Here is a 27,682-nt window from a genome sequence, read left to right as displayed (position 1 = left end):
GCTTCTCATTTCCAGCCTACTTAGTGATAAGTCATCTCTCAAATGACAACAGCCTCACAGGGCCACTTGTGCCGCAGAGTTTTCGTCTCGCTTTTTCCTCTCTTCCTCCCTCTCCTGTGCTGTCACGTTGCCGACAGCAATCCCACCCTACACGTGCTCACCCCCTCTCTACCCATCCTGTCCCCCGCCTCCCTCATTTCTGTCACACAAACACAAACACTCTGCTCGCGCTGCCTCAGTCAAAAAATATCGGAGGGTCTTTTTTTGTTCCCATACGCCGCCGAGAGGGTGCTCAAGAAATTCAAGGTTAATGTCTTCCCAGTAACCACTTTCCAGTTTCTATCACTTACCAGACTTCATGGAAAAAACGGAGTCATCGAATTGTTTTTGGACTCGTTTCGCTTTAACTGGTGACCAGTCTTTGTACGGCATTTTCACTCCAAAGCAAAGAAGTCTGTTCATGCTTTTTTTCCACGGTTAATTTTTTTTCATGGTTTATAGATTAAACCAAGAGACACTAAATGAAAAGCACAAACAGACTGCAGACCAAGTGAAGCAAAACAACAGACAAACGACTAAATCCGGCGTGGAAATAGAGCATTTGTTGTTTCGTCCTCTCATGCTTTTTCTCCCCTCTTCCTGTCCTACTTTTTCCATTGCATTGTCAACGTGTCAGCTACGGGCAAGTGAAACATCAACGCCGTCATCTAATAACCGGCGTTCAAAGCCAACACTCTGAAGGATGACAGAGGTTGTGACAAGAGGGAAGGAGGGGATGAAAGAGTTAGAGAGATGAGTGGAAGATGAGATTTTATTTTTAAAATCTGCCGTGCATTGTCGATTTGCAAGACACCCTCGTTAGTATGTCCTGACCAGTTACACTACGAGGACAAACGTATCATTAGTTTCAGCCGTACATTATCGCTCTCACCCACACCTGTCACGTCCCAATCCGGCTGTGGCACGGGAGGCAGAGTGGGTCGGTGGGTTGGTGGTTCGATCCCTGGCTGCTCAAGTGCCCTTGACCCCAAAGAGCTCCCGGCGGTCAGACCAGCACCTTCCGTGCTAGCTTGTAGGATAGAACCGATTAGATAAAAGTGTTTGGATCATGGTAATGAGCACAACGGCCAGCGGTTAAACCAAAAGACAGCTGCAATCCTTCAACACCACAGACTCTGGGACTTCATCTCCTGACTGTCAACACCAACCAAACCGGACTAGAACCGGACTAACTTAGTCCAAACAGCCCCAGACCAAGAATACAGAGAAGTCCATAGCCAGGAGTAATTTTTGGTGACATTCTGTTAAGTTGATAACCAACAATTGTTTGAAATCTTGGCCTGTTCCCTTGTCCTCGGCTGCGTCGGCACAGTTCACAGCGTGGGGCGCTCCTACCTCCTAGGGCTGAGTCTAGTCTACAAAGGTGCCGCTGCCACAGCAGATCACTTCTCTTTTTAACAGTGTATAATCATGTGTGTGCTGTATCACACTTTGACCAAGTGCATCAAGAAGAAAAATTCCTTCGCGTCTCCCATTTCTCCTCTGTTACTCTGTCCTTCCTTTTCATTTCCTCCTCTCTTTTCCTAAGTAATCTCTTCCACTTGTATCTCTCCGTCTGTGTTCCCTCCATCAGTCTCAGAGTTTTTCTCCTCCTTTTCTTTCTCCTTCATCTCTTTCCATCACTGTTTCAGTCTTACCTGTTTTCGCCCTCCCTCTTATCACCCTGTCTCTTCCACTCCACCACTCTCCTCCTCTGTTTCTATCTTTATCGATCTGTCTCCTAACATCCATCTCCATCGCTTAATACCACCTCTCCCTCCATCACACCATTTCTCTTTCCCTTCTTCATCAATCTCCCTCATTCTCTTCTTTTCTTTCTCCCCCGTCTGTCACTTTCTATTTCCCCACTTACTCGTACTTGCTTGCCACATTTCTGTCTGCCTCCTTTTACATCTCTTTCACTCCATTTCTTACTTAATCTTTACCTTTCTGTTTCTCTCTCCATCCCAGTCCTCCCTCTTATTTGGTCCTCCGTTTCATATTTGAATCACTCTGCATGCAGCCTATGAAATTTTCAGAGAGACGAGCCTCCGGAGGGAAGCTGATGTGTAAGTAATGGAGAGCTTCAAACCCCGCGCTGCGATTCCCTCTCTGTCCGTCTCTGGGAGAAAAAACTATTCGGATCTGCGGGCGCTTCAATTATTCAGGAAACCATTAAACAGAGAAAACAGGCTTTTTTACCTTGTCAGAGAAGAAAGGAAGAAGAGGGATGAAGGCATAGGGGAGGAAGAGCAGCATACAGTACATTCTGGGTATCATTTGGATCTAACTGTGTCAGGTTTCCATTATGCTTACTGATTATTATCAAATCCTGTTTTCATTTCATTTCATTTAAGATAAATCAACATATATATTGAAAGCAGGAAGCGCCTTTTCAGACATGCACCGTGTTGCGTAAACGCATTGGTACTTTTGCATGTCGGACTCATCTCTGAATAAGCACCAGCCTCTTCTGTAACACTCCAACGCAGGATGCCTTATTACGCTCACTGTAGTAAATTCATCACTTAATTATCTCTCATGCAGAAAGAAAATCAGAAAGTGTTTGTTAAAAAGGAAACACGAAATGGAGCCAACTGCAAGTTGTGGAGGAGATTCGTTTCATGTTAGATCAGTCTAGAAAATGAGTTTTTCCTTCTTGCAATGTGGGGTAAAAGAAAGACGGTCGTCAAACCAGCCGCACTTCCTGCTTCTAGTTGTCAATTTTTGTTGAGGTCAATAGCTTGAGTGAAATTATTAATTACAGCACAACCAATACTGGATTTGGACTCTGGAGTCTTGAGTTAAAAAAAATCTGATAACCAGATATCGGCATTTTAAAAGGGCATTATAAAATAGGCAGTACAATAAAATCGACAACTACATTATGGAAAACTGAAAAGTGCAGAATGTCCCCTGTGTTGACAATGGTCATTAAGGTTTGAAAGTATCACTCTTCTTCCTTCATATGAGTTTTAAACTCAGTGCTGGTCTCCAGAGGTGCCACCGCTCCCTTACTCAGGTTACTATTATGAGTGTCCCCGCCATGTCTGAATGAAGCCATAACCATCATTCACCTGAGGGTCCCCTGTGTTTGAAAGACAAACAAACAGACATCACTCGACGAAGCAAGTGAAGTCTGACAAGGGCTTTAGGCATCTAAAACTAGGGCCAGGTTAAAAACCTAAATGCTTTGAGCACCGACTGAAAGATAACAGAGTCTCAAATATACACTGATTCACTGGTCAGATTCTCAGGCTCGTCTACTGTACGAATATGTCTTGGTCTAAATCAGGAAACTTCTAACTTCAAATTTGAGACTAGATTTTTCTTAGGTACCTTTCCTTATTTCACACTGATGCATTGAGCAGTCTGTCATATATTAAATGAAGAAACGGGTTGAAAATTGTTTATATTCCCCAAACTAAAAGAGTGCAAAACGTACTGTTTTAGTTGGTATCAGTACTGGAAGTCTGATATCAGCACTTTTCAAACAACACCCGTCCCCACCTAAAACATTCACGCCCTTCACCATAAAATGATGGAAGACCTACTGATCACTTGCCAGATCTTAACATGAAACTGGTTGAATTTGTACCTATTCAATACAAGCATTTATATTGGATGGGATTTAAGTCAAACATCCATCATGGCCTTCAAAACCTCTTTATCGGTCAAACCCCCGCAGAAGGAGAAAGACATAAAAAGAAGAGAGATGGGAGGACGGGCAGAGAGGACAGTTAGACATCTCATCAGTCACAGCTGTCGAATGCAGACGTTCTGGAGAAATGATCCCGTGGGTCATAAAAAAAGATTTTCAATTGCTCTTCACACGGTCCCCGTGACAACGAAAACATTTTCTTCTCTTAAATGCACTGCCATGTACAAGTGTTTTGTCCGTCATTCATCCAGGGGAGGAACGGTTGGAACACCGATCTTTACGTTCACGATAAGCAGTAGCTGCAGTGCTCCGGGGCATCAAGACAGACTGGTCCAGACAAATCCAAAACCTGCTTGTGTACCACAATGAATACAAGACTAGGAGGAGGGGCTGTAGGAGACCGTATCTGTTTTCAAAGTGACCTGATTTGGCCAATTTTCCAGGAAATCCGATTATTTTATCTCTGCTCCTTGTCCACGTCTGGCAATTAATTTCCTCTAAAGAGCAAGAACGATCTGGAAAAATAATGTCTATTTAAGCTGGCAGTTGGAGATCATGTGAGAACTGTAAACACGGCGTCCTCACTGTCCCATCGTGCATGGCCAAATTTATTGTCACCGTTTATCGCAGGAGAGAGGTGAACAAACTGTGATTGGCCTAGATATGTGAAGGGCCTCAGGGTTGAACGAAGTGCAGACGACTTCAACAGCAGGGAGGACGCCTCAGCCTCTGATGTCCGCTTCACGGTCTTTAATGGCAAATTAACCCCGATACGTCCAGGCTTAAGAATTATAACTGCTGCAGCTGAGAGTTCAGAGGGAAAGTTATAGCAAGAACTCACTTATTAGACAGGTTTTGTCGGCTGGTACTGGGGTTTTACTGTAAATCAACAGAGCTCTTTAATGCCATTAAGCACAGTTTTCATTCGTAGCACTTACACCTGGGCTGTTGGCGAATTTAACTACTCAAACATGCTCATTGCAATTGGTGAACATTCACCAAAACCACAGAAGAATAAGAGTTCACGGATAAAGTTACTCAGCAAAACCTTGGACGAAACGGTTTTCATTGGTGAGATGCAAGTACAGACGAGTACAGACGCCAGGTTTGCAGAGAGAACACAAACCCGCCATAAGAAAGGTTTCATTTTGGCCGGCCATCAACATACTCACAGAATTAACATTAATTAGCAGCAGATGGTGGGACCTGCCACTCGCAATGTTTGTCAATTCAACTGGTGAAAGCGACAGTCAGCATAAAGTAAAAATGAGGAGCTGCTACCTGAATGTTCTGCACACTGCTCTTCGCTAATAAGAACGAGATGGGAACGTCGGAGCTCAGAGCATCCGTGTATTCTGCTTGCACTGTAGCGCCTGGCTGTCGTAAAGGAGAGCAGTGCTGCAACAAGGCTGAGGTGGACAACACATAGTAGGGTATAGTAAAGACATGATCGGCCTTTGATCAGGGTTATTTTAGCAGATACCGATACATAAAATATTACTTTTGCGAAATCTGTATTGCGCACTGTTATTAATTTAATTTCATGTGAGGTACCAAGTTAACAACCTTACAATAATTTGGGAGGGATCATGTCCTTGTGACTGCTGTAATGCCTGCGAGGCGATAAGGTGGGATCTGGGAGGACAGCACGAACCTACCAGGTCAACAGCAGAGTTAGACTGCAGAGCAGAGGGAAAAAGACGTTGTAAATTAAGAGAAAACGGGGGTAAAAATAAGCAAAATAAACAACGTCAACAAAAAAAACAAAAAAAAGTGGCTTCATGCGGCCATGATGCTTCTTTAAACCAATGTGACTGAAGGTGTATCAACTGAATGAGTAAGCAAACAACCAACATCAACATCCTAAAAGCCCTTTACAAAGTAATTGCTCAATGTTTTACATATGTCAACATTTTTTTTGTATTTATTGTTTTTTTTTCATATTAAAAAAAAACCAAAACTTTTAAACCATATACTGTGTTGGCTAAGAGGCAGAGTCTTGCACAATAACACCCGTGTGTCAAGAGCCCCGAAGGATCAAATGCTTTAAAATTCACTTAACATATAAATGGTAATGAAAACATTAAATCCAAGCCAGGAACAAGCTGCATGCAGTAAAGATACAAACACTCATTATCACACTTCAGTGAATGATCTTACTGAGTCACAGTCGAAATACAAAAGGAAACCCACGCCCAGCCGTCAAACACCGTCAGAGCTGCTCCAATGACAAGCCTGCCAGAAACATTAGGCAACAATGGGAAGGGCCGGTGGCATCGCAACACAACACAACACACACCACATTCGCGCCCACACACAGCATCCCAGGTGACCAGAGCAAAACAAGATGGCTTTGACCTTGCAGCAGCTTCCTCTGCCCCCCCCCCCAACCCGTCCTTCTTTCAATCCATCCATCCTTAAGAGAGGGGGAAGGAAAGACTAGGAGAAAGACTAACCAAGATGGACAAGGGACAAGAAGGTAAAGGAGACTGAAAGCAAAAGCAAGGGGGGGGGGGGTTATGTGAGGAAGTCATGTAATTAATGGATCATCCCCCATCCCCTTCTGAAGTTTTGAATATTTACAGCAAGTTTGTAGTTTCATTTTGTCAAGTACAGTGTGACACTTAAGACACCCAGTCTCTCTGAGACCCATCTGTCGGGGCTGGAGTGGATGGGAGGCCGCACAGGTTTTGGTGCGGTCTACTGACACAGAGCCAAAACAATCACATTCATTACAGTAAGCGGAGCGTTTATTTGTTGCTCTTTCTCACAATCGCTCACTTTATCCTTTTCCACAGCTCTCTACTCCAGCTGCAGCAAATCCTCCTCCAAATCTAGCATATCATCGTCTGCACAGCCGGGGATTTGCTCGTCGTTTCCCCCTTCTCCCCCCTCTCTTCCTCACCAATTCCCTGAACTCTGTTCTACATGTCAGGCCACCGTCATGGTCACTGAGGAAATCCTCACAGCCACCATCTGAGGATGACGAGCAGTAGGCGGTGAAGTTTAAAGTCAACCCAGAAGAAGCACACATTTTCCACTTTATGATAGTATCCCAGGGCTTTTTAAAAAAAAAAAAAAAAAAGTGTTAGAAAGTGTTCTGATCTGATATGTGATCTTTCGGGGTATCTCCAGGCATCAGATGTTTTTTTAATATCAGTTTTAATTTCATGCCAATTTTTTACTAGAAATATTAACATCCTCTCCTCTCTGTTAATATTTAATTAGCTCAAGCTGTATGTTGATCAGGGTGCAAACTGTGAAAAATTCAGACCTTTGGATGCAATTTTACAGCTGCTGAATCAGTCATTTTTCAGATTTTATTTAATGACCTGTGGATACCATATCTTTATGATTAGAAGATACCGGTAGCAGCTATTTTCTTTTCCAAAAATCTTTTACTCCAAGTTGTGTTGGTCTGAAACCTACAAAGTCATCCGAGCCATCCACATTTTCCTTCCGCCCCCTGGGAAAAGCTCGTTTTGCGTCACTGCATCGGACTTATCACAAGAAATCTCTTTAAAGATCATCCTCCTATCTACAAATTTACTCGGTGCTTCCTTTCCGCGTGATCTAAATCCTGTGCATTCCCATCTGGAACTCAATCTGCCTTCCTGTCTCTCAAACGATAACTCCAACAACCTCTCCCGTTTCTCATCGGACATCAGCAAACCTGCAGAGTGCTGCTGCAGTTGCCACATTGATGAAGAGGGACTGAGTCATCCACTCCACCACTAGATTCAGAGTATTCACTGCGGCTCTGACCCTCATACTAGTGGTTTGGCTCCGAAATATAAAATCCACAATGGGGCTACCTTCGACTAAGAGAATACCAACACTTTCAACAACGGGATCCGATGGAAGTCTTTAAATGTTTGTTGCTTTTTAAACGTAGTCACAAAGCCATTTGCATGAAAACACTGCAGAATTTGATTTCCTCTGCAGTCGGGAAATGCCAGTGTGTTTCGGTGATGGCATCTGACTGCTGATACGGTATGTGAGGAAATCTGTCTCCCTTATTTCGATCTGCAACCGAGTCTTGAGAGGGGAACTGGAATAAAAAGTGAGCCACATGCATATTTCATGATGTTAAAAGAAAAAACATCTGCTGAGAGTTTAACTTGAGCTACGGCGGCCCCGCCAGAATCAGCACTTAAAAGCGTGCGTCTCTGAGGCAATGTGCACTCGAGCGATCACTTCACAAACTTTTTAGCCTCATCACCCTGACCGACTTCCTCAGTCAGGGTTCAGGTCATCATCAGTAACTGCATCTACTTTTGTCTGGATCACTTGACAAACCTTCACCAGGGAAATCAAAGGGAAAATATCTAGAGACGCCGTTCCCTCACAGAGGTCGTGAGTTTGTTTCATGCCACCGTTAGCGTGTCTTTGAGGGAAAGAGTCCTGTCTGATCGGAAATTTTAAGGGCTGGGTCACACATCAAAATATGATAATCAGTTCTTTTCAGGGGAAATCAGCACAATCACTGGATTCCCTCACAGAGTGAACTCACACAGTACTTTTGCTTTGTGTACCCTGGTCAACTTTGACACACAAATTCCTGCTGTTGACCAATTTTACACCATCTTGTCAGCGCTGACATCTGATGTAACAAAGATCCGGCGAGTCCAAAATGGAGGAAGCTATCCTATTAGCCGAGTCTCATGAGTCACAGTGGGATTATGTCACCAAGCTTCCTATATCACTGAAATTCAGAAAACACGTGCATGGAATTCGCTGTGCCGCTTTCTGATGTGAACAGATAGGGCTGAAACCAACATCCGCTTTCATTATAGATGAATCTGTTAGGGATTCTCGACCCGTGATTGCCACGACCCAACCAACAATCCAAAACCAAAAAATATTTAATTTACTATGGTACGTGACAAAGAAAGAAGCCAATCTTCACATTTACGGAGTTAGAACTGGAAGAATTGATTTTCAAAAGTGTTGCTGATTGCTCTTCTGACAGTGTACTAATCTATTGATCAACAAACCGTTTCAGCTTCTTGACCAGTCACTAAATCTGAAGTGGTATAAAGCTAAAAAACACAAAGTCTCTCATTGAGTCTGAGACATCTGAGGAAGAAACTACAAGTTTTAAGCAAACCGTGGGTGGATAGAGGATCAAACAATGTGCGTCTGGTGACAACAAACCCCGGACGATACTTCTGGATCATTTGCTGGTCACGTAAATGTTATCAGGGTGCCGTGCCATGTGATCCTTGACCTCTTTACTACTGGTTTAGGAGGTCTGAGAATGGAGGAAGGCTTCCCACGCTCACTTGGAAATCAACGTGAGGATACTGCGATGACTCGCCACGTAATTGAAGATTTCACAACTGGCATGTTTTTAGATAATGACATGGCAGTGGTCAAAATTAGACCAAAGCCTTTTACTCAAAACCTGTCTAATCAAATGTGGATCATAGGACAGATCAAGCTGAGCCACACAAATATGTGAATAACAGTTTGTTTGTTCTTTTAATTAAAGTGATGCCATTCAAAGTACAATTACAAGAAAAACAAAGTTATTTTGTTCTCAAAGTCAAGGATTTTTCATTTTTCAAGACCCTTAGGTAACTCAGGGGGGAAACCCTTCATTGTTTTCCTGTACAACGATTCACAACTCATTAGCTGCTAGCAAGATGCCTGATATGCAAATGTAGATTATCCAACACTCTCGGCCTTCTAGGTCTGTATTTTATCTAATATCTGCAGTCAAGGTCAAACTGATTCATTTGTCTCCACCTGCTGCCGCCACCTCCGCCGCTCCCTGGCCGCCGCCTGCTGCTTATCTGCTACAGCAAATAATGTGTTTCTAATCAAACTGAGGGGGAGAGCGATGGAAGTAGCACGAGGAGAAAGAGAGAGGTTTTCTGAACGGGCAAAGAAAACAGTGAGTCAATTTAAATATTGTGTGCATACTGTGATGATGGAGAAAGGGAACTGAGATAAAGAAATGGAAGAGGGGAAGACGGCAAGAGTGACAGGGGAGATGAGAAGGAACCAAGGAAAGTAAATTAATAAGTGAACAAAAAAGATGAAAATGAAAAACAACATGACAAAAGGCAGGAAGGAGGGGTGCAAAGAGGGCAGGAAAATAAAGAAAAGTTAAAAGGAAGAAGTACCGAATACTAAATAGCAAGAACAGAACAATGAAAATGAAAGAAAAGGGAAAAGGGGGGGAAGAGGGAAATATGCAAAAGAAAACAGGACAAAAACACAGAAAGAAAGGGGCTGAGTTGTCAAGATCTCCTTACATCGCTCCCTAACAGATCTCCTTATTCAGTAGTCAAAAAACAAAGCAAAGTGTAATGAAAACACCAATTACAGATTCAGTCCTGTGCCAAACCAGACCAGCAAAGTCACAAACAGAAGCCAGACATCACACTCTGCAGTGTTATGAACTGGGTCCAGCATGAGTGATGGAAGACTATATTAGGACAGTGACAAGGAGACCAAGTGTTTCTTTAATTTGAGAAACTTTAAATCAGCAAATCATTAAAGTAATTGACATCAAGGTGATTTGTGTTCTGCCTAGTTGTGAAACCATTTCCAACAAACAAACAGCTTTGGTAAAGACATCAGATGCCCTCACCGACGAGAAACGTTCACAGCCTCTAATAAACAACTGCTTTTACTTGACTTCAGCTCTTTCTATTTCAGTTCCAATGGCCTTATTTAACCATTTATTCAGACGGTGAAAACGAAGCTGTGTCAATGCTTAACCCCAAACGTCTACAGTGCCACAGGGGATATAAAGGATTGTAACCTGAATGCCTTGAAGGGGCAGCGTCTCATTTACAGATAGATTAGATATAAATGACAAGGAAACATGACAATATAGACAGATACTAAATCCATGTGAGGAATATGAGGCCAATTTGTTCACGCTGAGCAAGAGGTAGAGCCCACTTTCTATCTGCTCTGAAAGATCCCGGTCTTACAATTAAACACGATACTTGATATATGAAGGGGGAGAATAAGGGCTGATTTGTTCAAATTCATAAAAGGCAAGGTTGTAGAGGGCAAGGGATTTTGAGGAAAAAATCAGATGATTAGCAAAGTCATTATGATTCATCCTCTGGGGACCATGACTGTCTGCACAAAGTTTCAAGCCAATCCACTGAATAGTTGTTGAGATATTTCACCCTGGGCCAAAGTAGTAGACCAACCGACCGGCCAACTGACATTGCTGTTTATAGAACCCTACTGCTACGCTCCCCCGATCACGCAGCCCAACTTTCCTGGGCATTGTAAACATTTATTCGATCCTGCTCGGCACACTCTGTTTTGTTTTATCATCATCCTAGGAATGTGACATTAAATTTAACAGAACCACAATGTAAAATTTTATTTCCACTTTCCCGTCCTTCCACAGGGACAAAAGGCAGCAGCATCAGCTTTATACATCCATTGACAGAGCTTGTTCAAGGACACTACAACAGCCAAAGGGGAGGTTTATCATAGTTTCCCAATCTTTTAAACCACCAACATACTTGCTTCCATCGGGCAGGACATTTACAGGTTTTGATATTTCTGCTATGATGGCTGCTTGGTATTTATGGGTAAACTTTAAAATTGACGATTAGTTGATTAATTAGTCAGTTTATCAAATCAGCAAATGTTGGTTCCAGCTTCTGAAAAGTGAGTATGTGCTGCTTTGATCTGCTTTATATCATTGTAAATTGAATATCTTTGGGTTTTTAAACAATTTATCAAAATATAATCATGAGATTATTCAATATTAAACAATAGCTGTAGTCCTATCTTGAACAATAAGCCAAAAAAGAAGAAGCAAAGCCTTGGCTTTCAGTGCTTGGGTGCTAAACTAATGAAGTGAATGAGTGAGGTACAGGGGAGGGACAGAGAGAGAGAGGCGAGCGACGAAATCGTCTTAGAGCAGAGCGAGTCTGGCTTACCAAAACTGACGTTTAACCTTCACTGTTGCTATAAAGCACAGCAAAAGGCTCAATCTGCCCTGGGAAGCATTTGGATAGCCAGCGCTGATAGATACACCAGATGGAAAGTGTTTATATAGGCCAGTGGATTGAGCTATGGTGAGGTTAGAAAAGCTGGCTGTGATTTCTTAGTCTTTCGTCATTGGTTCCTCAGATTGGCTGAGAATATCTGGAGCAAAGTGCCCTTGAACAAGATGTTTCAGCCACAAACACGTTCAGATAGAAACCTCAGCAGTGCAGATGCACAAATATAAAAAAACTGAATAATAGTAATAAGAGTACAACTAAGCCAGCAGCCTCCAGACTTCGAACAGATCATTGTTCTGCTTAATACAGTCTTGATCTGTGGCTCAAAGAAAACTGGAAAACAGCTGGGTGCATACTGCAGTAATGGGAGGATGAGATGTGTGTTGATGAACACACAGAGCTCCAAGTTACAAGTTTTCATCTTCTGTCTTCAAGCACGAATACAAATCGATCCAGCTCACGACGTTACGTGGCAACGGACAAAAACAGCAGCCCAGTTCAGCCCAAAAATGGAAGTTGAGGGGGGTGTATTGCTTCAGGTATTTGTGAGACATGAAATGCAATCCAGGAAGGCCAGTTTGAGCAACGGCACCATGAGTATAGTGGTTTATAACATTATGAGGAAGGATTGACAACTGCAGGAAGTAAGCGATGGCAGTTATTTACTCATTAGCGACTATCAAGAGCTAATGATTAAATAACAGTAAGAGTAGAAATACAGCATTCACATACATATGTACATGTAAATGAATGATCTAGCACTTGACCCCCCCAAGGCTCTACCAGATCTTTCCCCTTATCCTGGAATGGGAGGAAATGCATGTCTTTGTTTTATCCTCAACATTTAACCTTCAACAACGTTTCAGCTTCCAAAGCAGAGCTGTAATTTAAACTTATTACTGGTAAAATAAAATGATATCATCACCATCACAGAATCTAAAGCCAGACAGCCTAAGGACAAACCTCCTTGAGCTGTTTGTATCTCATCATTTTAGTTAAATGAGGGTCAGTTATAATTTAAAAATACTTGAACTAATGTGGTTCCTATTTAAACCTGACCCTGAACCCAAAATGTAATGAGGCCCAACAACTATAAAAGCTTAACTTTTCCCATTAGATACAGGTGTCACAGCAATGCAGCAGAGCTGAACGCCCCATGTTTTATTGTCAAGAGTTTAGCAGATTATCATAGTCAGCAATTAATAAAATCACACCGGAATCTGGTCTTGCCCTGCACCTTTGACCTGGTCTGAACCTTTCAGGTTGAGTCGACCAAAATGGCTGTTAAAATCTATTCGGATTTCGGAACTTGTGCTTCAGAGCTTGTGGGTCTTGTATCAGGCTAGTCACACATAGAAGGATGGTCCAGCATAAACGACAGCCAGGTCAAAACTAGAAAACAGTATTCATAAAGAACTTATGCGAGTGGTTTCCCTTACAGAGTAAAAGACAAGGGTGAGTAAAAATTGTGGTGATTTCAAAATGTTTGCCTCCCTGGAGGAAAGCACAAACTCAACCTCAACCCTGATCCTCCTCCTCTTCTGCTCTTCATTTCTAATGCTCCTCCATATTTCCTATATATTTCATATAACATATCCTTTTTCCTCCATCTTTCTGATTCTTGGCTCCAACCCCTTAACACATTTATGCACGTCTACGTAACCTTTCTACGGACACAGGAAAAACATCCATAATAAATACAGTCCTGCTGCAGTCTCTGCATTGAAACTTATTTACTATTGAAATCAAGTCATCCCACATACACCCCTGAGAAGCAAAAGTAAATGTCAAGAGGAAACAGAAATAAGTCGGGCCAGCAGGTGAGGTGACAGGTAGAGGGAAGTAAAACAATCACATGCTGTACATCCTCCTCTCGGTTCCCCGAGGACCATCGAAAGACGCTTGGTACACCGAAACCACAAGGGATGATTCTTTCTCAGGATCATTTTACAAACACGTATTTAAGATGAGTTTCTCTCATTTATGTCTTCATTCCCAATTGATTTGTGTATTTGTGTTGATTGTAAAGCACTTTGAGCTGCATTTCTTGCATGAACTTTTTGATATTGAACTAAGGAAGGATTGTTTAATAGATTGTCTGGTGACCATGGTGCCTGAATAGAATTGATGCTAACAAGGTTGGTGGTTTGATTCCCATTAGGAACCCATAATGTTAGAGACAAAGCTACAAATGGTTTTGGGTAAGATCATCAACTAAACTTTAAGTATATGGGTTTTGTGGGACATCTCAGATTAAATACAAGGACATATGGTTAAAGGCCAAAGAGCAAGACAAACTAGTGTCTGGATGCTTTCAATTTCTTCAAAGATTTCGTTTTTGGGGCCAGAAATCGAGTTAATGTCTTCTTGAACATTTCCATGTGATCCTCAGCTTAAAGGGGTTAGAAAAAAGGACATAAAGCTGAGAAAGGGGAAGTCCAAATGCAGTGTCACTTCACAGAAACTCTTTCACCATTGCCTGTATTTCAGCACAAAACAGAAAATTACCACTCATAGCGAATATTTATGTCTATGTGAAAACATGAATACCGCAGATAACCTATATGTGAACCATATCATGTCTTACGGAGGAGGCAAGGAAGCTACACAATAAAGCCTTTTAGAGTCTCAGCCGATCCCTGTGCTTCCTGACTGAGCTTTAACAGCTGCGTGAGCCCTTATCGCGATTTGCAGGTGGCTGCTTCCCCCTTTATTTACACACCACACACACACACACACACACACACACACACACACACACACACACAGCTGAGGCTGGACTGAAAAGGGAACTGAGATTGTGGTCTGAAATGATTGTGTAGTTCCCTCCATTATCATTTTTAAGCTGTGTCCAATTTCTGCATTTTACTGATCAACTAGACTGAAAGAAATTAAAACTCTACTTTCTCACCAACAAGCAACATCATCATCCTAAGCTGAACAAAAGTTGACAGAAAGGAAGGCAATTAATGAGATGTACTTTTAAGACTACTGACGATTAAAACCACACGAATCACCTGCAGGGAAACTATAAAAAAAATGTGCATGTGTTCAACAATGTTACCTGAAACAATGCTGCTCAGTACTTACTCATCAACTGATTATCAGGCTCATCATCATCATCATCATCCATTCATAGCATCATCGTCATAGCTTGCTGCGTTATAAATCCTATCCATCCATCTATCCATCATCCCATCTTCCACCCAACCACCAGGTCCTCCCCCTGTCTGAGTGAATGTTCCGACTTGATATTTGGACTTGAGTTTTGACTTAAGTCCCAAAAATGAGGACTCGAGACTTCACTTGCTTAGGAACTATCGTTTTTGCTTTCACGTCTTTAGGCTCCCCTAAAGACGTGAAAGCAAAAACGATCAAGTCTCAACTTTTGACCTGGTAAAATCCCAAAATAAAAAACAGATGAGGAAACAACCAGGCCATGCACAGATAAACAAACTGAATATGGAAGAGGGATGAGCATTTCAAGCACAAATGTTTTACATAATCAGGTCTTCACAGACCAAAATTTTGAACCCGATCCAAAACAGATCCATTGAAAATTGGTTAATTATCCACAAGTAGCCGCATTTGAAAAGAGCAGCAATATAATAATAGTGGATAAGGAATTAATGTGAAGTCACAGAGTTTAATTCCGAAAATAATTTGTATATGCTTCAATGAATGATTTACAGAAATAAGTGAAAGTGCTATTTCACCTCCTACAAGAAACTAATATACTTTGTAGCCAAAAGGGTGATGGACAGAGGATAATTAATTTTCTGATCAATTTGATGTCTGTGAATCAAATTCAAAAGTAATTTTCTCCGGCAATGATCATGATGTACCATGTGACCAGAGCTAATAATGAGTAGGCTTGGATCAATCAAATCTACTCGAGGTTCAGACATGTTGATACACAAACAAATTCCATCAAAATGGGACACTACCCGACCTGACCAGAGAAGGGGGCAGGTGGACCCAGAGCTCTACTTGAGACTTGCCTTGGACTTAGCCCAAAAGATTTAACTGAACAGATCTGAATGTTTGTACCACCCCTCCATCAATGCACTGTTGACTGACCTGTCTGGCCAACCTGCGGGCCTCCCAGTAAGGCTTAGACTCCTCAACAGCCTTGCCAATTTTCTTCACCAGTTCATCCAGCTTCACCGTGGCCTCCACCAGAACGGAGCGGAACTTCTGCCTTGCATCCTGATCAAAGAAAGAAAGATAGAAAAGCTTCAGTAATTTAAGTCAAAACAAACTAGAAAGAACTTAAAAAATAAATAAATAAATAATAATAATTTAATCAACCTCAGTCGCTTCTTTGGATTTAAGTTAAATCAATACCCTGCTCCCTGTCTGTTATAGATAAAAAGTAAATGTCAAATGAAGGGGACCAACATAACTTGTAATGTTTGAGGGCTCAACTGAACTTTCGAGACTTCTGATCGGGAAGATCAATCCTAAAAAGTCCAAATTGTGAAAACTAATTTGGAATTAGTCAGATAATCAGTACCCACCTCTGCTATACTGTCCGGTGTACGACTACATGCAGTACCTTCTTTATGTGGGCATTTGATGGTTTTGCTCTGCCAAAAACCCAAACAGTGAATACTATCACTCCCCTAAACTCTGCAACAAACACACCAAATAAAAGCTTAACCTGAATTAGGCGATTTAAGGCCTCTGCCAAAACCTCATTTAGTGAAAACTGCATTAGAGTATCTCTGAGTTAAAAGGAAGTACTTATGAGCAGATTAGGAAATAATGATCGACTGACGACAACTCTAAGGGGACAGTGCTAAATTTCCTTGTCAGTTATCCCAGAAGAGTTTGGGTGTTAGATGTTGTTTCCCCAACTCTTGCAAATGAAAAAGCTCCTGTTCAGCCTTTAAAAGTGTTTCTTGCTCTTTTCTCACTTGGCACTTCTGAATGAACACTTGTTACATCTGTTGACAGGGCGTTGTAGCTCTTGACCCTTCATCTCCATTCTTCTTGCTGCTTGTAAAGTTCCTGGTTCAGGAAAAGAAACTTGCTCTATTGCTGCTTCTGTCACAGCAGGTAAGATCTCGAGCATCTACTGTAAAACCCAAGAACTCCAAGGTAAAACCCCAAAAAAGTAGGTATAAATAATGGATAAGAAACATTAACTCCCAATCATTAAACCCTTACCCTAATCTGGGCAAAGTATTCACATCATGTGCCATATAAAGCTGACACAGGTCTCCTGAGAACAAGTGTCCTAGTAAATGCTGAAAAACAGGCTCAAGCCAGTGTTTACAGATGCCTGTAAAAATGAATACCCAGTATAATTCTGTTACCCGGTATGAAGTGAGCTGTTTGTTCAGTCTTAGAGAGCTTTGTTCGCCCAGTGGTACTTCACAAGGGGAATTTCTAGGACTGATTCAGCTCTGAAATTTTATCATGCTCATGTAATTGGCATGAAGGGCACAGAACTTTCTAAGCACAAGAACAAACACACCCAGAAGAAAAACAAGTCAGAAACTAAATGTATCGATGCAGGCAACTGCAGCTATGATCCATGCAAAACTCCGGAAATTTCAGTCAATTTGTTTGTCCTGACGCAAAAGGTTGCATTTGATGCGACTCTCCTGGTGAGAAGCCTAACACTGAGGTTTTAGTACTCTTTGACATTAGATTAGTCAATCAGGCACATAGTAGGATAGTTAAAAGTACAAGAGCAATCGGCAACTGAATTCATTTTAGGCCTGATGATGTTTCTCATCCACTAGGTTTCTTCAATATTCCAGACTGGAGAGACCTTTCAGACATTATAGCCTTCTGGTTTGAGGAAATATTTGTTGACATCTTATGAAGGAGGTTGTATTCCTCCCTAAAATCTCCGACCTGGTGGCTTTTAAGGTTACCAAACCACTGTTCGGTCAAAAAGCTACTTATGAAGCAAATCCAAGAGGTACACTTTTCCACCATGGTTCAGATCAATCAAAAACAAACTTTCTTGTTAATTTTATAGACCACAAAGCTCAATATTTAAGCACTGATGGATGTTTCACTAGCCTCACTCCAGTCCTCTGAATCAGTGTCCAGATCTCCAGTATGATCAGAGTTTCAAATAGGTGTGATGTTGTGCTCATGGATGACTGTTTCTGAAACAGTCATCCATGAAAGACAACTCATCAACAACAACAGCTACCACATCTGATGACAGATGTGTCACTTGTTACTGGCTGGTTAGGACAAAAAAATAACAAACCAAACAACAAAATGTCGGTCTGGGACCCATTTCACAAAAGCTGCAAATTGCAGTCGGTGGTACAACATCTTTTTCGAATGATTGTTGCTTGCACATTGCAGATCGTAAGTAATGAGTTTGTTTTAACTTTTGAAACATTTCAAAATGAGAAAGAGGAAACGATCTCATATTCCAAATTGCTTCTTGCATGTAGCAAATCTGGTGAAATAAGCCTCTAAGGCTTTCAGGCCAGTGTCACCCTGCACACAAAGAGCTCACGACTGCTGAAAACCATGTTGTAACGTTAATGTTTTTGTTTCTGGATGAGCTCTTGCGTACTTCTTGTAATGAATAAGTTCATTTTAACAGAAATTCATTTCTGTGATGAATGAGGACTGTCTGCTTCCATCTAAGACAGAGTTCCTTTGAACTTCATTGACTTAATCAGATCTATGCTGCTGTTTTTAGACTTTATACAACAACTTCTCAGAACTTATCGTTACAGCATTTCCAGTGTGTTTTGATTGCGCCTAAACCGAACAAGAGAATAAAACTATGCTGAGAGTTCTCGACCGCTCTGGAGACAAAGGACACCATGTTGGCCCTGATAAAACAATTTTTTTTTTTTCCTGAAACTCAGGTTTCAAAAAGTGGAAGTTGTTCTATATTCAAGATTAGATAGTTACGTGTTCATTCATTACAATTAAAGATACTCTTTTTGAATGGAGTACTAGTGTAACTATATAAAAAGCACAGTGTGCATTATAGGTTATTTGTAGCTTCATTATGTTGCTAGACTAGTGAGCATTTTCGAATCCGTCTATAGTGAGTCTTTCAGGGTTAATCAGCCATAAAAGTGTTAGACTAGTTTAACCTACGAGAGTTGCTGAAGGCTGGTGCAACATCTTCTGCTGCAACAGATGAAATAAATTCACGTCTAGTGAAAACAAGTTCTTAGCGTCTCCCAGTGTCTTTACTGTGGAAATGAACCATGGAGAATTACATCTGTCACAGATGATGAACTCAAAAAGACTCAAGCCCGAAAAATGTTAACTTTCAGAGAAAATAGTTATGCGAGAGAGAGAGAGAAGAATCGACTCGCTACAGTAACTCGGTCAGCTGACTAGTGGCCACTGGGAAAGTGAGCTGTCTACAGACGTCCAACCAAACAAAAATTTTGATAAGTAGCCAAACTGTGAGGTTGTCAGCTGGCTATGGAAGGATGAGAAAATTGCAGTTCAAGTCCGTTCACTAAAGTCTTGTTTTACCAGAGTTATTTTGTATGGCGCACTGTGCGATCACTCACAAAAATGTGAAGGTTTACTTCAGGGCATAGCGCTCACTTCAACAGTGAGCATAGCTGTTTGGCTTTTCCTCTTGCTAATGTCTGAGTCTAATGTGAAAAACAACAACCTGTGTTGTGCTTTTATAAATATTGAATTGATAATGGTCCAAAGTGATTTAAAAATGCATATTTTTTGCATATGTCCTGTAAACATCAGGTCACTTGGAGCGATCAATTCTTTCTCGCAATCTGTAAATGGTTCTTAGTAGAGCGTTAAATAGCCATTGTAATGTTCACTTTTTGGCCATGTTTTTCTCCCTGTACATAAAAACACCTGTGTTACTGGGTCTGATGAGTTTATCCACATTATACGTGGTGGAGGATAAGAGAGATTCCCAAGAGGGAAAAAACAAAACAAAACACTACAATAAAGACAGTAGGAAGCTTCCGGCCGGTGATGCCTTCATGGTCTTTCCAAAAAATAAAATGACAACAAAAAAAATATAATGACACTGTGCCAAAAAATAAAAAATATCTGAAATATCTGCCACAAAATAAGCTGATGACCTGAGCTTGCCTGCTTAACGAGTTAACTACAGTAGTCACCTAGCGTCACTTGAACAGCGTTTACGCTAATGTTAGCGGCTCTATCCTGCTCCTCATTGGATTTGGGGAAGTTGAACCGGGGTCATTTTGCAAAAACTCACGGGATTGTCCTCACCCTCCAAAAGTGGAACGTAGCGTTTGACAGTACAAACAAGAAAAGTAGAAATCCAGCTTTGTGTTGCTTGTCCAAGTAGGTTATTAAGAATTTCTATAGTGGACGTTTGAACGGTGTTACAATACAGTAATCTAACACTAGGGCTAACTAGCTTTCCTGTGATAAAAGACCAGTTCTTTTTTTCTATGTCTCCTTAGATTATCAACTGGTGTTGATGCCGACTTTCAGCTTTCGCCTTAGTCTTTTTTGCATCTAGACACAGCACTGAATTTGCATGATATCATGTATGTAGCCATCAAATTCCTTCTTAAGAACCTTCTGTGTGTTTCACATTTTCATACAAGTCAGCTGGCACCACTGAAAATCGGCTGGAGGCTGTTTTCTCCATCAACTAACGTAGCTGAACTTATCAGCTGTATCAGCCGGCTAGTTATAGCTGATAAAAATCTGCCTGCAACAACTGAGGCTAAAAAGGAGAAGCAGCTTTTGTCTACTTCCGTCTGATTTCAAGAACCCATTGTTTCAAAAATTCCCACAAATTCAAAGTGGTAGATCTGCCACTACCACTACTATCACTGTAAACTGCATATGTGCAGTGCGAGAGTGGTAAGGTTGACAGCCGAAGGCATGGAACTGTTTGCCTCTCCAGGCATTTGGTAATCCACTTTGGATTTGGACTGGATCAAAGGCTGAATTAAATTTCAACTGCTCACAAACCATGTTTCAAAGTTAATATTTTTCATCTTTAAAGACAGTCTAAAAAAGGAAACTCATGACACTTGATGCCAAAGTCTCTAAAAAAAAAAAAAAAAAAAGCTCTTCCTTATTTATCCTACTGGAGATCTATGCCAAAAACCCACTTATTGAAAAAACAAAAAAACAAAAACCTATGTCTGCAGTGTAACAACCGGCAGCGCCTTAGAGGCTCTCACACCAGAAAGCACAGACGGACAGACTGCTGAGTTTCAGTATCGTCTACATCAATGGAGCTTTGATGGGACTGATTCCATCACATTTTGTTCTTAAGCTCTTCTGTCTTGCTTACCCAGAAATGCAATTTTCCCGGCTATTTTTCCACCACTAGCCATGACTGATGTAGGACATGACAAAAACAGTAGCAGTAACTGCAGGTTCTTTTATTTAAGAGAGTTTTAGTGTGTCACTTTTGCAGGTAGGTTCAACATGCGAACAAAATGTATTAGAGATCGGCTGTTCTGCTTCAAAAAGGACACTGTCTCTCTGGACGTATTTCCCAGAAGGCCTCAGACTTCGAGGGGCTGTGGCAGTCCGATGCGTTAGATCTGCACAGGCAGCTGAAACTAACATCAGTCAGTCCTCTCCATTCCTCTCCAGCCTGACTTTTAGCCCCTGTCTTTTTCTGTCAAACTTGAGTTTCTGTCAATTCATTCAGTCTTTATATCTCTTGTTTTTTCAACCAACAGGCCAAAACCCAAAGTCATTCATTTTGAATTGGCAACGATTAGTTGATTAATCAATTTGTCGTTCGACCGAACATTAACGTTTTTGATTATAGATGAATCATTTAGGGGATTTATTGAGCAAAATGCCAAACATTTGATGGTTCTGCTTTTCAAATGTGAGAATTTGCTGCTTTCAAAGGGAAACTGAATATGTTTTGGGTTTCAGTCTGTTGATCAGACAAAAACACAACCTTTGATGATGTGTCCTTGGGCTCTAGGACATTGTGATGTGTCACTGTTTTTCTGATATTTTACTTTTTTGCTAAACGATTAAATTGAGAAAATAATTGGCAAATTAGTCGATAATGAAAATAATGGTTAGTGTCAGCTCTAATCAATTCGTGTATAAAGATAGAAAACAGAAAGCAGCAAAAAAGCTGGAACCAGTGAATGTTTTTGATTAATTATCACAATGATTTACCAATTCATATCAAAATCACTGTACATTTATTTCTCTTGATTGACTAATCAATTAACCAACCAAACATTTCAGGGCTAAAACAAACTGCCTCGCGGACACAAAAGAGGAATCTAGACAGTTTACAGTACAGATGTTTTGGTTCTGTACTCCACCGCACTGGATTTCAAGTGAATCAATCACTCTGGGAGGTTAAAGTGCTGACTTCAAGTTTCAAGGGAAGGAAGGAGACGTGACACTCTTTAACCTACGTGACGGTCTGTAAAGAAGTGCCACAGTTACCACACAGTCGGTCGGATGTGGGTGTAAACACCCTCAAATGAAAGATGAAAGTCAGCACAAAATACTGACAGACCCACTTTGTAAATGACACGCGAAATGTAAAAGAGGTTATAAAGCCATGAATGTATAATCACTGTCCTTCCCCCTCTCTGTGCTCTCCTCCGTGTCCCACTGTCTCTGAGATGACACTGCTGTTGATGCAGTCTGCAGTGCAGTGTCTCCGTCCTCCCACTCAGGGCTCGGACGATCAAACACCGTGTCGCACTTCACCTTATCCACACAGCAGCGCCCCGAGGCATTTTTTTCTACAACTTATCCGCTAAAATCAGTATCTGCATCACTGCTATGAAAGTGCATGAGCTTCCTCACTGAATATCTCCTAACACTGGCCTCATTAATACTCCAACCGCTGTCTCTCTATTCCCCTCATCGGCTGCATGCACAGTTCAAAGCAAATGCAATACGCCATCAGTGGTGGACCTTTCATTCGGTCTCACAGTGCCACCGCCGCTGCTGCTGATTTCAATCTTTGAATAGAACAACAGGAAGCTCTGCCAAAGCTGCTCCTTCAGACGCACAAGTGGAAAATGGCAATTTGGAAACATTTCTGAGGAAAGATATTAATTCTGCCAGTAATCCACACAGGATTTAAGGCACTTTGTATGTTTATATGGACACTTGACACTTTTACGGGAACATTCGGCGTCAAGGTCCTGTGACGACGAGCAACTGTCCTCCCTCAGTGTCCTTGAGCAAGACGCTGACATCTCTGACCTCCCTCTAAAGACTGAGGAGGATGGGGCCACGAGGAGATTATTTTCACCATCGATTAGTCTGCCAATTTGTTTTCTTGCTCAATCGAATAATCAATTAGTCTATAAAATGTCGGAAAATGTGGCGCACTGGTAGCTCAGCTGGTTAAGCCCAGGTTGGAATCCAGACCAAATAAAAGGAGGAATGAAAACAAAAACAAAAACAAAAAAAAACCCCATGTTTTTCAGTTTAGAATCATGAAGGACAAAGACAACCAGCAAATATTCAAATTAGACAAGCCAGAGGGACCAGAGAATTTTTGGCATCTCTGCTGGAAAAATGACTTGGGCGATTAATCAATTATCAGAATAGTTTCCACTTAATTACTGTTCACTTGACTTGACATGTTTTAGCCCTAGAGGAGACCGAATGAAAAGTTCACCACTGATGGCGCATTGTATCATGTTACCGATATCAGAACTAACCGACTGTCGTGTTGGGCTTGAACCCAAGGGCCAGAAAGACATGGACTACATTGTGTTGTCAGATTTTTTTTAAGTTATATGTGACTTTGAATCAGGAACAGTAGGGCTGCAGCTAACAAATCATTTTCATTATTCATAAAGCCACTTAGTACTTTCTCAATTCAGCAATGTGCCTTGCAAATAGCGAAAAATGCCGGTTATAATTTTTCCAGAGCCCGAGGAGACATGTTCACACGTCTCGTTTTGTCAAAGCAACAGTCTTAAACCCAAAGGTATTCAGTTTACTATCACAGGGAACAGAGAAACTGAGGAAATATTTACATATGAGAAGTTGCAGTCAACTGTTTGTCCCCTCCTGACAGAAAACGGTCACATTTCCGAACCAGAGACGTGAAAACAACTTGACTGGATTTTATAGTGAGTGCAGCCTTAAGGAAAGGTCGTAAAACATAAATCAGTCAGGGTTTAACAGTCAACACAGGGTTGATTCCATCGGGCACGTGGCCCTGCATCTACAGGAGACGTGCAAACAGGTTCAACTCACCAAACTGATGACCCTGACCCAAGAATTTTTTATTTTCGGTCATCCATTTGATGTGTGTACAATGACCATAAAGAATGCTCGGCTCTGATTTGCAGGAAGGTTATTTTCAGATATCGGCAAACACGGAGCACAGTCTTAGCAAAAGCTGTCAGCTGATAGCTTTTGCTAAGAATAGAAAAATCCCCGATGGGAACTGATCAGTGCGGCTCTGATCACCTGGATCGGTTTCAGTTTTTGCATCTTTTATCTCACCTTGTTCTTGTTCACTAGCATTTTTAGACAGCGCCGGGCTTCATTTTTGCCAGTTAAAGTGACAAACATCATCGTCGGCCAGTTATATAATTTGTCACTGATCAGCGTTTATGCAATGACGGCAAGAAAGAAACTTGGTCTTTTGGTCTCAGCTCAACTACAAATCTTGTTGTTAATCACTTGGTCAGAATTTCTCCCCAAACAACAGATGTACCACTTAAGACAAAACCCTGTGATGACACAAACTCAACCCCTGCTCAAATTGACCTGTGAGCTGCCCGACTGACACCATGTCTAAATCTAGAACTGTGCAGCGAGGCCAGACTTTGGACTTTCACCTCTATAAAGCTGCACATGAAGCTGCTGACCCACACTGACGCAAGCGCTCAGCCTTTGCTCGATTTTAATGGGATTCAAAGATCAGTTTTGAAGTTACATGGCCCTGATGGCCCAAGGTCTTGACATGACGGTCGTGTCCCTGCAGGTCTTTACTACGGTTTTGTTCAAAGGGTTAAATCCCCGCAGTATTCCACTTCCTTTAGGTAAACATCATTTATTTGAGACTCTGAAACCTGCCTGCCTGGTCACTGCAAACTGTTGCCCGGATTACTTTATTGTACCACAATATGCGATGCAGGTCAACTCACTGTACGCCCAAACCCGCTGACACATAGCAAAATGCGACAAAAGTGAACTTTACAGCTGTTCGGCCTGGAGACAGAGCAAAGGTCGAGCTGTAATTCAGTTCAAAAACAACAAAAAAACTGCTGTAGCTGCAAACAGCGATACCTTCAAAACAACACTTGTCTGAAAATGTAAACTGACAGGTTGATTTCACAGGCTGTCAGTCAACGCTTGAGGTGAGCGGCGGATGTGAAGTCGTATCTGCCGACAGTGGCTACACGGGCGCGATTACACGCTCCATTAGTCGAGACCCGACACCCTGCACGAGTACACAGACGGCCCTGCAAAACACATTCAGCGCCCATGCTCCGTGGGCGTCGATGGACTGACCTCCAGCTCCGTCTCGCATCTGTTGATGTCGTCGGTGGACTGGTTGAGTTTCTCCAGCTCCCCCTGGAAGAGAGGGAACATCAGAGAGAGATGTGATGGAAAAAAAAAAAAAAAAAAAAACAGAGGCAGAGGAGGAGAAAAGGAACGTAAGATAATACCTGAAATTACAGGAGAGGGAACTAGCAACATCCCGACCGAATAAAGGGTAACACATTCACATTAAACTAAGGCAACTGACTGAAGTTCACATTAGATTTTGGGGTTTTTAAAAGGATAAGTTTCTTCTTTTGCCCCAGTCGGTCCACCAAATATTCAAGGACACTCTGACTAGGACTGTTACTGCGTTCATTTTCATAGTCGATTAATTTTCCGATCGTCTTAACTGATTGATCACTTAGTCTAGATAGTCAAAAAAATAAAAAGATTAAAAAAATGGCAACATCACGACATCTTCAAAATGTCTTTATGTTTGACCGAGAGTCCAAAAATCCTCCTGTTTGAGAGGCTGGGATCGGAGAATGTCGGCCTTTGTTCACTATTTGTGCCTGAAAAATGACCGGAACGTATAATAAACTGTCAACGTCGCTACAGATTATTTTTCCGTGTATAGACTAATCGATTAGTCGACTAAACATCGAACTAAAATAAAATAAATAAATAAATAAAAACACTCTTTGGTCAAACTGGTCATAACCGGTAGACAAATGCAACCAGTGACATGGGTCTTTTAAGGAGTCACAAGACAGAAAGGAGCAAAACACGCAGTTATCACTAAAAATCACCCATCACTTCACAGATAACTGAAATGATTATTAGTTCAAAGTATCCTGGGGGGGGGGGTGGGACACCATGACCTCCCGAAAACCATAATCAAACCTTTTAAGACCGACTACAACGGCTGTCATTCAGGCTAAAAGCCATCACGCTGGTGGGCACTGCACTGAGACTAGCAGAAGTGCGCTGTAGATCAGCACTATCGATTAATCGATTAGCTGATGGCTAGAAAATGAATCTGCAACTGTTGATGATGATGATGATGATGATGATGGACGACCAGTTCAGCCAGTCGTCGTCACGTCACGTGCGTCGGCAGCGAACGGGTCACGAGTGCAGGATTTCTTTAAAATAAACACAAACTTTTGTTCGAAGCCAGAGACAGATGCCGAGGCTGCTTCGTGCTGGGACCCGGGTCCCCGCCGCTAGCCGCAGGCTTGTCGGCTGCTCCGCAACGAAAACGTTTCGATCAACACGGTGGATGACGGTGAGGTGCGGACTGGTTACCTGGATTCTGGGGTCCACCTCCTCGTCCTGATATTCCGCCTCGTCGTCCGACCTGTGTTCCCTCTCTGAGCGATCCATGTCGGGGGTTGGAGGACAGACGCCTCAGCCGAACAAAAGACCGACGCTGCCTACGGACACCACGGGCAGGGCGGGCGCATCTGTGTCAGCCGGTCGCCACACGCTGGATTCTCGAGCAGCTCCTGTGTCCCCGGCTTCAAGTGATTTGCGTTTTTTAACAGAGGAGGAACATCCTGGCTTGTATCCGACGGGCCGGGGCCGGGGCCGGGGCTGAGGAGCAGTAGCAGCGGCGGCAGGGTCTCTCCGCTCTCCGCTCTGCGCTCTGCGCTCTCCCTCCGCTCTGAGCCGGCTGCGCAAATGACCCGAGCTCTGCCTCGGACCGGGAACGCCCCCTCCTGCGAGGCTGTGGGCGGTATGAGGAGTGATTAGTGCCGCGCAGCGGCGAAGCGTCGTTACGTCTGATTTGGTGGTTTTGGTTGATTGACAACATGGCGGATTACGAATATTCAAAACTGGCATATACGCTCAGCGAGCACTTTATTAGGAACACCTTACTAACACTGGGTAGTCCCTCCCTTTCCTGCCTGGATTCCGCTCAATGTTGGATACTTTTCTTTGAGATCCCAGCCGGGTTCTGTTGGAGTTAGATCTGGTGGCTGGGGAGGCCACTGAAGTACACTGACCCAGCCCGGACTGTGGACCCAGGGCAGGTTGGGTCCATGGGTTCGTGCTTTTGACGTCAAATTCTGACCCTACCATCTGCGTGCCCTCTTCTGTTGTAATTCCTGGGTTTGTGTAATGTCAAGCTCTTGTTATATTTTTAAGCCTGGACTGCTTTGTGGCAAAGTTGCGTTAGGAATATTTAAAACTGGCATGTACTCTCAGCGAGCACTTTATTAGGAACACCTTACTTAAACTGGATAGTCCCTCCCTTTCCTGTCAGAACAGCCTCGGTTCTTTGTGGCCTGGATTCCGCTCGATGTTGGATACTTTTCTTTGAGATCCCAGCCGGGTTCTGTTGGAGTTAGATCTGGTGGCTGGGGAGGCCACTGAAGTACACTGACCCAGCCCGGACTGTGGACCCAGGGCAGCTTGGGTCCATGGGTTCATGCTTTTGACGTCAAATTCTGACCCTACCATCTGCGTGCCCTCTTCTGTTGTAATTCCTGGGTTTGTGTAATGTCAAGACATGTTCGTGAGCCAGGACTGCTTCGTGGCAATGTTGCATTTCAAGAATTTTTGC

The 27,682-nt window shown here is 42.3% G+C and overlaps 1 protein-coding gene across 1 annotated transcript in view; it reads right to left on the bottom strand.

Moving 5' to 3' along the window:
- The window catches only part of sh3bp5b (SH3-domain binding protein 5b (BTK-associated)), a 43,460-nt gene extending 16,673 nt beyond the window's left edge, over positions 1 to 26,787 (bottom strand). The window contains exons 1-3 of the mRNA XM_040117809.1: positions 26,422 to 26,787; positions 25,141 to 25,203; positions 15,772 to 15,900 (exon numbers count right to left, since the gene is read on the bottom strand). Coding sequence (XP_039973743.1) covers positions 15,772 to 15,900; positions 25,141 to 25,203; positions 26,422 to 26,499 — 270 coding nt within the window. The 5' untranslated portion in view covers positions 26,500 to 26,787. The remainder of the gene's footprint in view (positions 1 to 15,771; positions 15,901 to 25,140; positions 25,204 to 26,421) is intronic.
- Between the last annotated feature and the right edge of the window lie 895 nt (positions 26,788 to 27,682).

The sequence above is a fragment of the Xiphias gladius genome, chromosome 22, assembly GCF_016859285.1.
Source record: "Xiphias gladius isolate SHS-SW01 ecotype Sanya breed wild chromosome 22, ASM1685928v1, whole genome shotgun sequence".
Taxonomy (NCBI): Eukaryota; Metazoa; Chordata; class Actinopteri; order Istiophoriformes; family Xiphiidae; genus Xiphias; species Xiphias gladius.
Note: the sequence above shows the minus strand (reverse complement) of the source record. Positions and strands in the feature narration are given on the sequence as shown.